This window comes from Salmo salar, chromosome ssa12 (assembly GCF_905237065.1).
Source record: "Salmo salar chromosome ssa12, Ssal_v3.1, whole genome shotgun sequence".
Taxonomy (NCBI): Eukaryota; Metazoa; Chordata; class Actinopteri; order Salmoniformes; family Salmonidae; genus Salmo; species Salmo salar.
This window is the reverse complement of record NC_059453.1, coordinates 59,827,782-59,840,249: the sequence shown is the minus strand read 5'-3', so window position 1 is coordinate 59,840,249 and position 12,468 is coordinate 59,827,782. Positions and strand designations below refer to the sequence as shown.

Here is a 12,468-nt window from a genome sequence, read left to right as displayed (position 1 = left end):
GTTGTTTCAGTTGGAAAAGATTCAGCAGAGCCTCAGAGAATACAATTTCCTGGTAGAGAGTGCTGGTCTGCGGCTAGGGGTGTGAACTCTGCCCTCTCACAGTGTTAGGACAGAACTGATTTACAGATGTGTTGTGTGTGTGTGTGTGTGTGTGTGTACTGATTGCCTCAAACTGAAACTATGCAGCATACTTGTAAAAGTGCTTTTAATGGAGACTTGGCTCCCTTTGAAGATATTTTCGTACTTTATAAAGGGTTCAACACTGGGGCTTGATTTGACTAATCTAAACAGACATGGATGTAAGGACAACACACATCCTGTCCCCATATTTTCTATAGAAATGTACATAAAGCAGTGGTTGTCCTGCTTGTGCAATGTGAAATCATTAAAGGCACCCTAGTACAGCTGATTCAAATAACCAACTCATCATCAAGCTTTGCTGATTTGAATCAGCTGTGTAGCACTAGGGGAAAAACCAAAACGTGCACCCAGGTGGGGGGGCACCAGGACCGAGTTTGGGAAACCCTGCCCTAGTCGATATCTGCACCGTGGAGGTAAACATTATTGTGGTAAAAGATAGAGAAAACTAACAGTTTACAACAGGAAGTGACTTACTTTTACGTCATGTAGTCGGGGTGGGTTCTTCGATGAGATTAAAGTAGATTCGCACAGGGAAAAGTTTCAGCAGCAATGAGAGAATTGAATGAGGGCTGATCCGAAGCACGCGCGCATCATCAAAGGACACGCTCCGTTGAAAACACCCAGAACGCGCATTGCCTACATGCGTTAAACGGAATTTACAGCACGGGTGAGTATCCATAGGTAGAAAACTGAAGTAGCCTAATTAAAATACGCCATATGACATTTGGAAATTAGCATCCACCATTTAGCCAACAACTTTTTGGACAGGAAGTGCAATAGCGTTCCTAGAAGAAGCGCTATGGTTTTATAAAAGCAAAAAATTGCATATTGAAAGGATTGTTCTCCCCATTACATGATTTAGTTGTTGACCAACAAAGTTGAGTTTTTAAAATAGCCTATTTGAATTAGCCAACACCATGACTACGTCTCAGTGCATGTGATCACCGGAGGTGATCTGAAACATTGTGTCTGCCTTTGGTTGTGTGTGTGTGTGTGCATGTGCGTGCATGTGCATGCCTTCTTGTGTGATACAGAGAGGAGAGCGAGCGAGCAACCCCTGATTCCACTCTTACATTTTTACAGGGTTGTGGAACTTTGCAGGATGTTGCTATGACTCCAGGGGTATACTGTTACACTTGTCTAGAATAGCTGACGGGACACTGTAACAAAACCGATTGATACATTGGAAGCTTTCCTTGGTACAAGAACAGAATGACAGCTCGCACACAGCTCCCCGACCCGAGAAAACTTTACTATATGGTGAAGTCTGTGCTTTGCTCTGCAATGGAGAATACTGGAAAAAATTAGAAGATTCATGGCTACAGTTGTGAGTAAATTCCAGACAATATTATGTTTCAGTGCTATTTACAATCCATAGGCCGTGATATTTGTGTTTGTTTCACAATTTAGCTTTAATCGGGGAACAGTGTCTGTTTATAAACTGTTTATTATAGGGGTTTGTTATATTATTTAGCCTAACCAAGTGTATTATAGTAAACGAAAACAGAAACGAAAACTAATAATGAAAACATTATTTGGTAACCTGAAATAATCAACACACCCGTTTGAAAAACTACAACTAAACAAACTATTTGACTCCAAAACGAACTAAAATGAAATAAAACCATCATGAATTAGGTTTTTTCTAAACTTTGGGTAAAAATGTAATGGGGATTACAATAGTGTTTTCAAGCTTTTGACGGGGATTTCAAGCTTACAAAATCGGGTGGTAAATGTGGCTAAGAGATGGTTTCAAAAAGACCTAACTTGTGCATCACTATCACCAGCTAACAGGGGAAAGCAGCTAACTTGATTACATGTACTACTTAATTAAGTTAAACATTGGATTGGTGTAAACATGGGCGAGAGAGATACTCCTTCCACCATATTTCTTTGCATCAGTCTCAGCGCTATTCCTTTCAAATTCAAGTCACATTGAGATTGACTGTATAACGTAAACCTAACCTATGACCTGACCATCACTTTACTGCCCCCCAGTTGCAGACTATACAAACTATACAACACAAATGTCTCCTAGCCTGGCACACACATACTTTATTGGCCTAACATTAAAACTGAAACTAAATAAAATCAAAATATTTTTATACAACTTAAACTAAATAAAACTCTAATCAGGTCTGAAAACTGAAACGAAACTGAATTTCAAATAAATAGCAAAACTAATAGAAATAAAAAGGAATATCAAAACAGAACTATAATAACCTTGAGCTTAACTCTTATGTCCTAATAAATTGGGACGATCTTATGATTATTTTACATATTCTTATTTTTAAGGGATGTTCTTTGCCTTTTCGCTAAGATGACACACACACAGAGAGAGGGCAAGGAGACTTTGCGGAGAAGGGCAAGTACTCCTATCCCTGCCTCTCATCAGCCGGGGATGAGAGGTAGAGACCCACCAGTCGACCCCCATCACCCTCCACTCGGCCAGTCCGCCTCATACCATCCCGGAGACAAGTCTCTCCACTGCCGAGCCAACTGGTCATCTGATGACTCGGACAATGACTCGGATGGTTCAGGAGCAGATTGTTTGTACCACGTTGTTTTGCTAGGAGACCACGGCGTTGGAAAGTCGAGTCTTGCCAATATCTTTGCTGGCATTCAGGAGAAGGATGCTCACGACCATACGGGAGGTGGGTTTTTTTTTACCAAGCACAATTCTTATGAGGCTATTTATGGTGTGTAGCCTTTTAACACAACTATTTAGTAGTTGTTTGTCAATGTCTTATCAGTAACCTAAAAAACTATCAGTATCATCCATCCTCATCTGCTAATTAAAATCTATGGACACTAAGCACTAATGAGTTATTCAATGAGTTAATTTTATGCATCTCTTCAACAATGACTGTCAAAGTAATGGTCTCTGACATTGCCCTGGCCCTAACAACCTTGGCTAACCTGTCACAACTACATTGATTGAACTCTTGTCTCTGTCATGTGTAGTACTGAGTGACCTCAAAGCATTGATTGGCAGCTTATATTGACCCATGCATTTTGGCATCCAGCTGTGCTGCTGTGTGATGTGATTTGTGCAGTTTGTCCTTTTTGAAACACCAATTTCTCAGTGTTTAATATGACAGGATAAAAGTCATAATGTTTACAAAATAAATAATGAAAAGTTTTAGGTCATGCCTGATACGGTAGCCTAGACACGGTTTGCTTTATTCGTTTGTGAGAGGTTCATGCTGTCGTGACTTGTGCGTGTCGGGTCGGCTGATGGGAGTGACTGGCTAAAGATGCGTCCCAAATGGTACCCTATTCCCCTTAATGGGGTAGCTCTGGTCAAAAGTAGTGCACTATACAGGGAATAACGTTCTATTTGTGAGGCAGCCCAGCTGAATGTTGCTGTTTTGCCCCTGGTCAAAAGTTTCTGCAATATACAGGAAAATAGGTTGCTGTGTGTGTGGCAGCTCCTAGCTCTCCCAAGTGGTAAGGTCTCTCCTCATCAGACCTCCCTCTGACATCATCAGGAGAAGGTGCATAGCTGTCCTGTTTTCAGCCTGTCACTGACTGGTCATGTTGTTTTAGTTTTGTGTCACTGCTTGTCACACTGACAGCAATTGAACTGTTCTTCATAGTGGACTCCTTGGTTGGTTTAGAGCTGGTGTGGTGAATGGCAAGTGTTTTATGAGGAAAGAACAGCATGAGGCCATTACAATACATTCCATTGTAGGCATATTACTTGTTTGCTCGTTTACCGGTTCTGACCTTCACAATACCCAGGTCAAGAACAAATTCAAAGAAACGTACAGTATTATACAGAGCCATGATTGCATGGAACTCCCTTCCATCTCGTATAGCTCAAGTGAACAGCTCACCTGGTTTCAACAAAGATAAAGCAACACCTCACGGCACAACGCCTCTCCCCCATGTGACTTTTTGTGTGTATGAACTGACATGTATGTGTAACTGATAGACGCACACACTACATGTTAATGTATTTAAACGTATGTAAATGGTAGTCTTTTGTCTGTCATGTATTTTTTTGTTATGTGTCAGACCCCAGTAAGACTAGCTGTCAGCTAATGGGGATCCTAATAAAACCAAATCAAAAACCTAGATTGTCACTTCAACTCAAAGACCTCAACTTCTCAAGGCTTTGACGGGCCATTTGTCCTTGTCTTGTGCAGCAGCTTTTACAATAAGGCTAGGGTTGAAAGGGAAAATGTAACAAGTTCTTTCACTCTTGGCCAAAGTGTGTTTTAGTCTCGCTAGGATGATCTAATCAGACTAAACTAGACATGGCTCAATGGTGTTTTCCACAGCTTATATTCCATGGTCATGATGATATGGTGGTGAACTGTAATAACAATATTGCACATTTTAACAGTAGTAGGGATAAACAAGTGTATAGTTCTTGTATGTCATATAACACCAAATTCATAAAACACCACCATATTTTAGTTTCTAAAGTCATAACCTTAAAATGGACATGGTGTTCAGCATGAGGAAAAAAGAGATTCCGCACACTGAAATCTATGCTCCCATGTGGTTTATTGACAGCAGTCTGACCCGTAAGTCTCCATCAGTTCTCCATTCACAAAGAACAAGCCTATATTAGAGAGAGAGACCCAAATTCCACCACACCTGCTGGCTGCAACCAATAGTAGATATGTTTGAAGGAGTTGACATAAATTATACTTAATCCTTTCTTTATCTACAAGAATAAAACAAGTTATATTTATATTTTTACCCTAGGTTGCAATGTCTAGACTCCCTTTTAGAACGTTTTCCAACATTATTGAGGTACAGTAGGAAATAATATATTTTCTATTCTCTTTCCTGGTTGTTTTTTTTTTGTTTAGAGGACACCTATGAGAAAACTATGATTGTAGATGGGGAGGCGACCACCCTCATCGTCATGGACACCTGGGAGAACGAGAAACAGGTATGACACAACACCAACCATCAACATCTTTGTCACAAAAAAATGCGATGCACAGTAGAGAATATGATAGTCTCACATCAAGACTCATTTCGAAAAGAAAAAGGGCTGAAAGCTTTAAGCTTTCTAATTTATATAACTTAATCTTACTTAGTGTTACTTGAGAACACAGGTAGGGCAAAGAAACAAACCCGCTTGTGCCAACCGAACCATAAGGCTCCATTCTAAACAACTATGATACCTAGGGACAACCCTGCCCCTCCCTCGGTTTTGTGGAAAAATATATGTGCTCGCACTGTGTGCCTGTAGCTAAACTCCATTGAGTCGAGCTAAAGTGGGGCGAATCCTGGCTGTGCTGGAGTCAGTGAGTGGTGGCTCCAGTGGCATTAGGCGAGCGTCTGTATTGGACACCGATGGCTGTGGGGCCTAATTACTCCAGTATTGATTACAGCTGGGGAGTGAAGCGTGCAGGCCAAGCCGCATGTTGGCTTGTCTGTACCGGGTTAGAGGAGATAAGGATGTCTATAAAGACAGTGATTTCAATGTGTTAAAGGGCACCAAGTGTCACTACAGGCAGAACGTCAGATATATGTTTGACCAATAACCATCCCTGGAGACCAGAGTTCTGTATTCACAAATGCATATAAGTCAACTTAGCTTAGTGCTTTTTCGAATAACGACGTTAAAACTTCATGTTGACCGTCACTTATCGCAATTATCTTTTGAATGCGTGAGTGTATTTTCGACATCAAAGGTGGCTTCAATGATTCAATTATAACAACAGAAAACACATGCTGCATTACAAAGACCCCTTTTGGAACCCTTTTTTCTAAGGCAAACTTTTTTAATCCAATGAACCGTTTTTGGAAGAACGGGTTCTTCGGATGGCAAAACGGATTCTTTGGAAGGCAAGAAGGGTTTTACATTTATTTATAACCTTTGTATAACTAGGCAAGTCAATTAAGAACATATTCTTATTTACAATGACGGCCTACCAAGAGCAAAAGGCCTGTGGGGACGGGAGATAAAAAAATATAAGAAAAAATACGCATCACGACAAGGGAGACACCACAACACTACATAGAGACCTGAGACGACAACACAACATGGCAGCAACACATGACAACATAGCATGTTAGCAAGACAACATGACAAACTCAGTAGCAACACATGGCAGCAGCACAACATGGTACTGTAGCAGCACAAACATGGTACAAACGTTGTTAAGCACAGACAACAGCACAAAGGGCAAAAAGGTAGACAAAACAATACATCACGTGAAAGAGCCACAAGTGTCAGTAAGTGTCCATGATTGAGTCTTTGAATGTAGAGATGGAGATAAAACTTAAGTTAGTGTTTTTTGTAGCTCGTTCCAGTCGCAAGCTGCGGTGAACTGAAGAGGAGTGACCCAGGGTTGTGTGTATTAGGGGGCCTTGAACAGAATGTCACTGGCAGAACGGGTGTTGTATGTGGAGGATGAGGGTTGCAGTAGGTATCTCAGATAGGGGAAAGTGAGGCCTAAGAGGGTTTTAAACAAAAAAGCACCAACTAGTGGGTCTTGCGTCAGGTATACAGAGATGGCCAGTTTACAGAGTATAGCGTGCAGTGATGTGTCCTATAAGGAGCATTGGGGGCAAATCTGATGGCGGAATGGTAAAGAACATCTAGCCGCTCGAGAGCACCCTTACCTACCGATTTATACATTTCATCTCCGTAATCTAGCATGGGTAGGATGGTCACCTTAATCAGGGTTAGTTTGGCAGCTGGGGTGAAAGAGGAGCGATTACGATTGAGGAAACCAAGTCTAGATTTAACCTTAGCCTGCAGCTTGGATATGGCTGAGAGTTTACCATCTAGCCATACTCCCAAGTAGTTGTATGAGGTGACTGCCTCAAGATCTAAACCCTCAGAGGGGAGGGGCATTCTTCTTACTGAACCACATTACCTTTATTTTGGAGGTGTTCGGAACAAGGTTAAGGGCAGAAAAGGCTTGTTGGACACTAAGAAAGCTTTGTTGTAGAGTGTTTAACACAACATCTGGGGAGGGGCCAGCTGAGTATAAGACAGTCTCATCTGCATATAAATAGATGAGAGCGCTACCTACTGCCTGTGCTATGTTTTTTATATAAATTGAGAAGAGCGTGGGGCCTAGGATCGAGCCTTGGGGTACTCCCTTGGTGACAGGCAGTGGCTGAGACAGCAGATGTTCTGACCTTACACAGTGGACTCTTTAAGAGAGGTTGTTAGCAAAACAGGCCAAAGACTCCTCAGAGACCCCAATACTCCTTACTTGACCAACAAGAATGGAATGGTCTACCGTATCAAAAGCTTTGGCCAAGTCAATAAAAATAGCAGCACAACATTGCATAGAACCCTCTGAATAAGTTTTATATTGTAATTTTTTTCCCTTTCTTTTAAATAGTGCCTGAGCATTAATGTTTATGAACAGGAGTTTGAGTATCTGATCAGTTTAAAAAGATAGGTGTGATGTTTTAAACTGTATCTATATGGGAATACTCAAAACCATACCCATCCTTACCAAATTTCTCAGCATGCACTATTGCAGGTTGATTTTTAGAATTGTTTCAATATCTGTTTTTGCATGTATATTGATTAGTTAATTACTCTTATGCCACACAAATGAATCCAATATGTTAGTAGTTGGACTTATTTCACCCGTTACTGAGATAGTAATTCCAGTTTAGAGGATTTAGGTTGATAAATGAGACAATCTCTCCTACCCTGGCAGTCATTCTAAATGCAGGTTGCAGGTGATGAAATGTTTCAATTGTTGGATATCCTCACTCTGGCTGGATTCCAATAGGAATTACACATCAATTTGCATGCCAGCATAATGTGACTTGAGTTTCCTAACACCACTGTGTTATGCTATGACTACGCTCTCAAAGAAAGGTCTTATGATATATGTAATGTATTGTCATAAAGATGAAGGCTAATAAAGCTGGTGGAACCGTTCATGGAGGGTTCTGGAAAGAATCCAAAGATAAAACGGTTCTCGGTAGAACCCATCTTGGAAGAACCTTTAGATTATAAAAGAGTTATTGGTAGAACCATTTGTAGATTGTACTCGGAAGGACCATTTACAGGGCGTTATATAGATGTGCGCGCTTCCATGGGGCAGAAGTCAGCGTGTTATTGTGATTCTGGGGCATCATAAGTGGCTTGTTTCATCTTGTTCTTGATACCATGTCTTGTTTTGACTGATTTCATGTCAATGCTAATATGGCTGTGCTCATTGTGCAAATGTATTTGTTTTCAATAAACATTGTAGACGAAATATAGATTACATGTTGTCAACAATCCAAGCTGTGATGGAAAATGTTATGTTTGTGCTTTTTTAATAACCAATTTCTATGTTCATGCAAGTGACTGAACGAATCCTCACTATCAGTATCTGCAATTTGGCAGTACGCCCAGACCCTTGTTTTGAGAACTAAAGATGTCTCAGCTTAGAGAAGAAGCCTTGTGAGGTATTGGTCTGTCACATGCATGACCCAGTATTGGTCAGTCACATGAATTAAGCAAATGTTAATGAATTATGAATGATGAATAAGCTAAAATCATGCAAATATGACTTGTCTGCAGTATAAAAGAACAAATGCCCTGGGCGAGCTCCTGATCGACTAGTGTACTTGGTGCATTGAGTTGGTTGGAATTGCTCTTCTTATACACTATTAGGGAAAAAAAGGTGCTATCAAAGTCCAGATCCTGGACGAGCACCCAAATATGGCTGTTGGTGAATGTTGAACTTCTCTCTGTTCTTTGTCTGTGCCTCTCAGGAGGAGGATGAGAAATGGGTCCAGGACTACTGTATGCAGGTGGGCAACGCCTATGTCATAGTTTACTCAATCACGGACCGCACCAGCTTCGAGAGTGCCTCTGAGTTACGCATCCAGCTGCGGCGCATACGGCAGGCCGAGAACATTCCCATCATCCTCGTGGGCAACAAAAGTGACCTGGTCCGCTCCAGAGAAGTGGCTGTAGAAGGTAACGTTGATTCTAATGATAATGTAATCATTAAAGCGTCTCTCCACACCTTCTGAACAGTGACTTGATGAGCCATTTAACAATATGAGCAGCACTCGGCTTATAAAAGAGACAAACAGTTTGGCATATAAGTCTGTACTGCACTTTCTGTGGCCTTCATAGTCAAATAAATAAGCAAAAGTTACAACTACAGAACATGATCATATATCAAATGTTGCAGTCCACACAACATACTATAAGCTGTCCCCTTAACATTCCATGAGTTGGATTTCCAGCACACATCTCATACACTAACAGTGTATTTTACAATGTCACTGTAATTCTTGATGATTTGGTCAAGATGAGATGAGAATACGCTTGTGCTAATTCTGGTGCAATGGATCAAATGTATTTGTTACGAGTTTCACCTGATCCCTGACTAATAAAGAATCAAACGTAGACCTCTCACATGTAAACACCTCTCCTTCGTCTGTGCTCTGCTCTCTCCTAGAGGGCCGTGCATGCGCCGTGGTGTTCGACTGCAAGTTCATCGAGACATCCGCTTCGCTCCACCACAACGTCCACGAGCTCTTCGAGGGCATCGTCCGGCAGATCCGCCTGCGGCGAGACAGCAAGGAGACCAACGAACGCCGGCGCTCCGTCTACAAGCGCAAGGAGAGCCTCGCCAAGAAGGCCCGCCGCTTCCTGGACCGCCTGGTGGCCAAGAACAACAAGAAGATGGCGCTGAAGGTTCGCTCCAAGTCCTGCCACGACCTGGCCGTGCTGTAACGGTTGCTGTGTGGCCAAGTGGTTCACGCCGACAGTGGTCGCAGACTTCCACTCTCCTCTTTGCCCTAACGCTGTGTTCTTCGGGCGGCCATCTTGTGGGTCAAATCCTTAAACCAACCAACGGCTGTATTGTACTGTCTAGAGAGACTAATTCTATGCTCCAACCCCCTAGTGGTAAAGGGGAAGGACGTTGTTATTTCCTATTTATTTCAGCCATTCAAAGCAATTGGGATGAGAAAATGTGAGGCAATTGAGACTTTTTTTTTGTTGCTATATCACAGATCTGCTGAGAATGAGTTTGCTAAACAGACACCTTATCAACTGTTTGCCTTACATCTAAGTCAATAGATTCCTAGACCAGTGTATCCAGACAGATCTGACATTTTAAGTCCTTTACGGTCTCTTTTGAGAAGGTTTCCTAAAATTGAGGTATGAAATAATCATTTATTTTCTACCAAAGAAAGTGCTTTGAATACACTGTATGATGTATTTTTGCCATGAGGAAAGCAATGCCCACATAGTGACGTCTGCTTAAAAGTACCTAACGATTTGATTAAGGTTTTGCACTATGGGAGACAGTCGGTGTCGGGAGGAATCAATGGACATTATTCTACAACAACCAAGAGAGCTCTGGTTTAAGACTTCTGTTCTATGAGCCCATCAGTTGACAGCTAAATGACATGTGAATGCTGATGTTTGGGAATCGACACCGTGAACTTTCCAAAAGGATTATCCCGTCCACACCTTCCTTTACAAGCACCTCTTACGCTGGAAGGACCAGTGGGGTGTTAACAGTACAACTGTAATGGATGTTTTGAAGAGGCGTGGTCTGATTTTACCAGTCAAAAAACACCATTGTATGATGACATGGTCCTGAAGAGACCAAAGAAGAATGTTGAGTCTTCTGTGTGTGTGTGTGTGTCCTGGTTGGGTTTGAGAGGTATTATAATCACTTTTGTACAAAGTTTGTAAATACAGTACATAAATGTCAAGGATTTTTATGAGGAAATAAAGGAGTAGGAAATATATTACCACTATACCATTGTCTGCTCTGGATTTTAAGGTTCGTCAGGTTTTTGTAAGCTTTTATAAAAAAAATATATATATATATATATATATATGGAAGAGATAGTTGTGCTACCTTTCTGCTTTTTTCCTCATTGTCAAGTGACAATTTGGCTGAAGTAAAACCAGACCAGGCTACTAGGCTAGATATTACACTCTGAACAATGTGAGCATAGAGTTTTCAATGGCTTTAAAAGTACAAGTGATAGTTGTGCTGATTCTGGTGGGCACCTTTAGGCCAGAGCCTTCCATAAACCTGCTAAAGGAATCGGCGACTAGAGAACATAGTTTTACAATGTCTACTTCCCAAATGGCACCCTACTCCCTAAAAAGAGCACTTCTTTTGACCAAGGCCCATAGGGCTCTGGTCAAAAGTATTGCACTATATAGGGATAAGGTGCCATTTGGGACATAGGACAACGTCTGTTTGTGTTCCATATGGAGTTGTATGGCTGCCTCGTAACGTTGACAAAGTACAGATCAGGAGGTTTCCATTGATTAATGACAATGCCCATGTTGTGGTTTAAACCCCTAGATGGGTAGAAGCTCATGTTAGCATGAAATTCATGTCCAGACACAAACGTGTTGGGAACAATATGGAATTGTTCAATGCAACTTCTTTAATTTCTTTTGATATGGAAGAAATACTGATCTCATTTGATGATCCAGTCTTATTATGGACATTTTTTTTAACAAATTTTAATCACATCTAGATATTGAATTAATGAAAGGAAAACAAGAAACATTAAAACATATGAACTGGTCAACCCTGGATTATACCATATTGCATTTTATCCCCAAAACCGTCATTTGACACGGTTTAGATCAGGCCTTGGATTATACGTGGATTTCCATGATTAGTTGCTGGCTTAAAAAGAGTAACAACATAAGTGGATACTCTCCCTGCGTCTCAAATGGCACCCTATTCCCTACATAGTACACTGCTTTTCACCAGAGCCCCTCCACAGGGCTCTGATCAAAAGTAGTGAACTATAAGGAAGGGTGCTATTTGGGACGTAGCCCCTAAGTGACACTTTCACAAACAACCAGAGCCCAATGTTAGCCAACCATGCAGACGGTATCATTGAAACTTCAGTGTGCTGAGAGGTCCTCAAGTGACATTCACAATAGGAGGCTATTCACTCAGTGTTCATTAACACAGGTTATTGCACTGCCATTTTGTGGCATTGATGAGGCTTTATGTAACATTCCTGAACAAAATAAAACAAAAACAGGATGGAATGGAAATAAGTTTCTCTAGTCATTCATACTATATACACTGCTCCAAAAAATAAAGGGAACACTTAAACAACACAATGTAACTCCAAGTCAATCACACTTCTGTGAAATCAAACTGTCCACTACGGAAGCAACACTGATTGACAATAAATTTCACATGCTGTTGTGCAAATGGAATAGACAACAGATGGAAATTATAGGCAATTAGCAAGACACCCCCAATAAAGGAGTGGTTCTACAGGTGGGGACCACTTCTCAGTTCCTATGCTTCCTGGCTGATATTTTGGTCACTTTTGAATGCTGGCGGTGCTTTCACTCTAGTGGTATAATGAGACGGAGTC

General features: G+C 41.2%; 1 protein-coding gene across 3 annotated transcripts; it reads left to right on the top strand.

The window, feature by feature from the left end:
* Positions 1-481: 481 nt before the first annotated feature.
* LOC106565392 (GTP-binding protein REM 1) lies at positions 482-10,860 on the top strand. 3 transcript variants are annotated; one of them, XM_014132454.2, is made up of 6 exons: positions 482-808; positions 1,225-1,468; positions 2,462-2,795; positions 4,968-5,050; positions 8,848-9,055; positions 9,546-10,860. In XM_014132454.2, the coding sequence occupies exons 2-6, from the start codon at positions 1,457-1,459 to the stop codon at positions 9,821-9,823; spliced, it is 915 nt and encodes a 304-aa protein (XP_013987929.2). In that variant the 5' UTR covers positions 482-808; positions 1,225-1,456; the 3' UTR covers positions 9,824-10,860. The 3 variants fall into 3 exon arrangements, with proteins under 3 accessions (XP_013987929.2, XP_013987931.2, XP_013987930.2); XM_014132455.2 differs by having other exon boundaries at positions 483-808; positions 2,437-2,795; XM_014132456.2 differs by lacking the exon at positions 1,225-1,468 and having other exon boundaries at positions 2,437-2,795.
* Positions 10,861-12,468: the final 1,608 nt, after the last annotated feature.

Bases quoted from the DNA above. Each gene is read 5' to 3' on its own strand.
- LOC106565392 (XM_014132454.2), top strand. The intron at 2,796-4,967 runs GTGGGTTTTTTT...TTTTTTGTTTAG, and splicing joins TGCTCACGACCATACGGGAG to AGGACACCTATGAGAAAACT. The intron at 5,051-8,847 runs GTATGACACAAC...TGTGCCTCTCAG, and splicing joins CCTGGGAGAACGAGAAACAG to GAGGAGGATGAGAAATGGGT.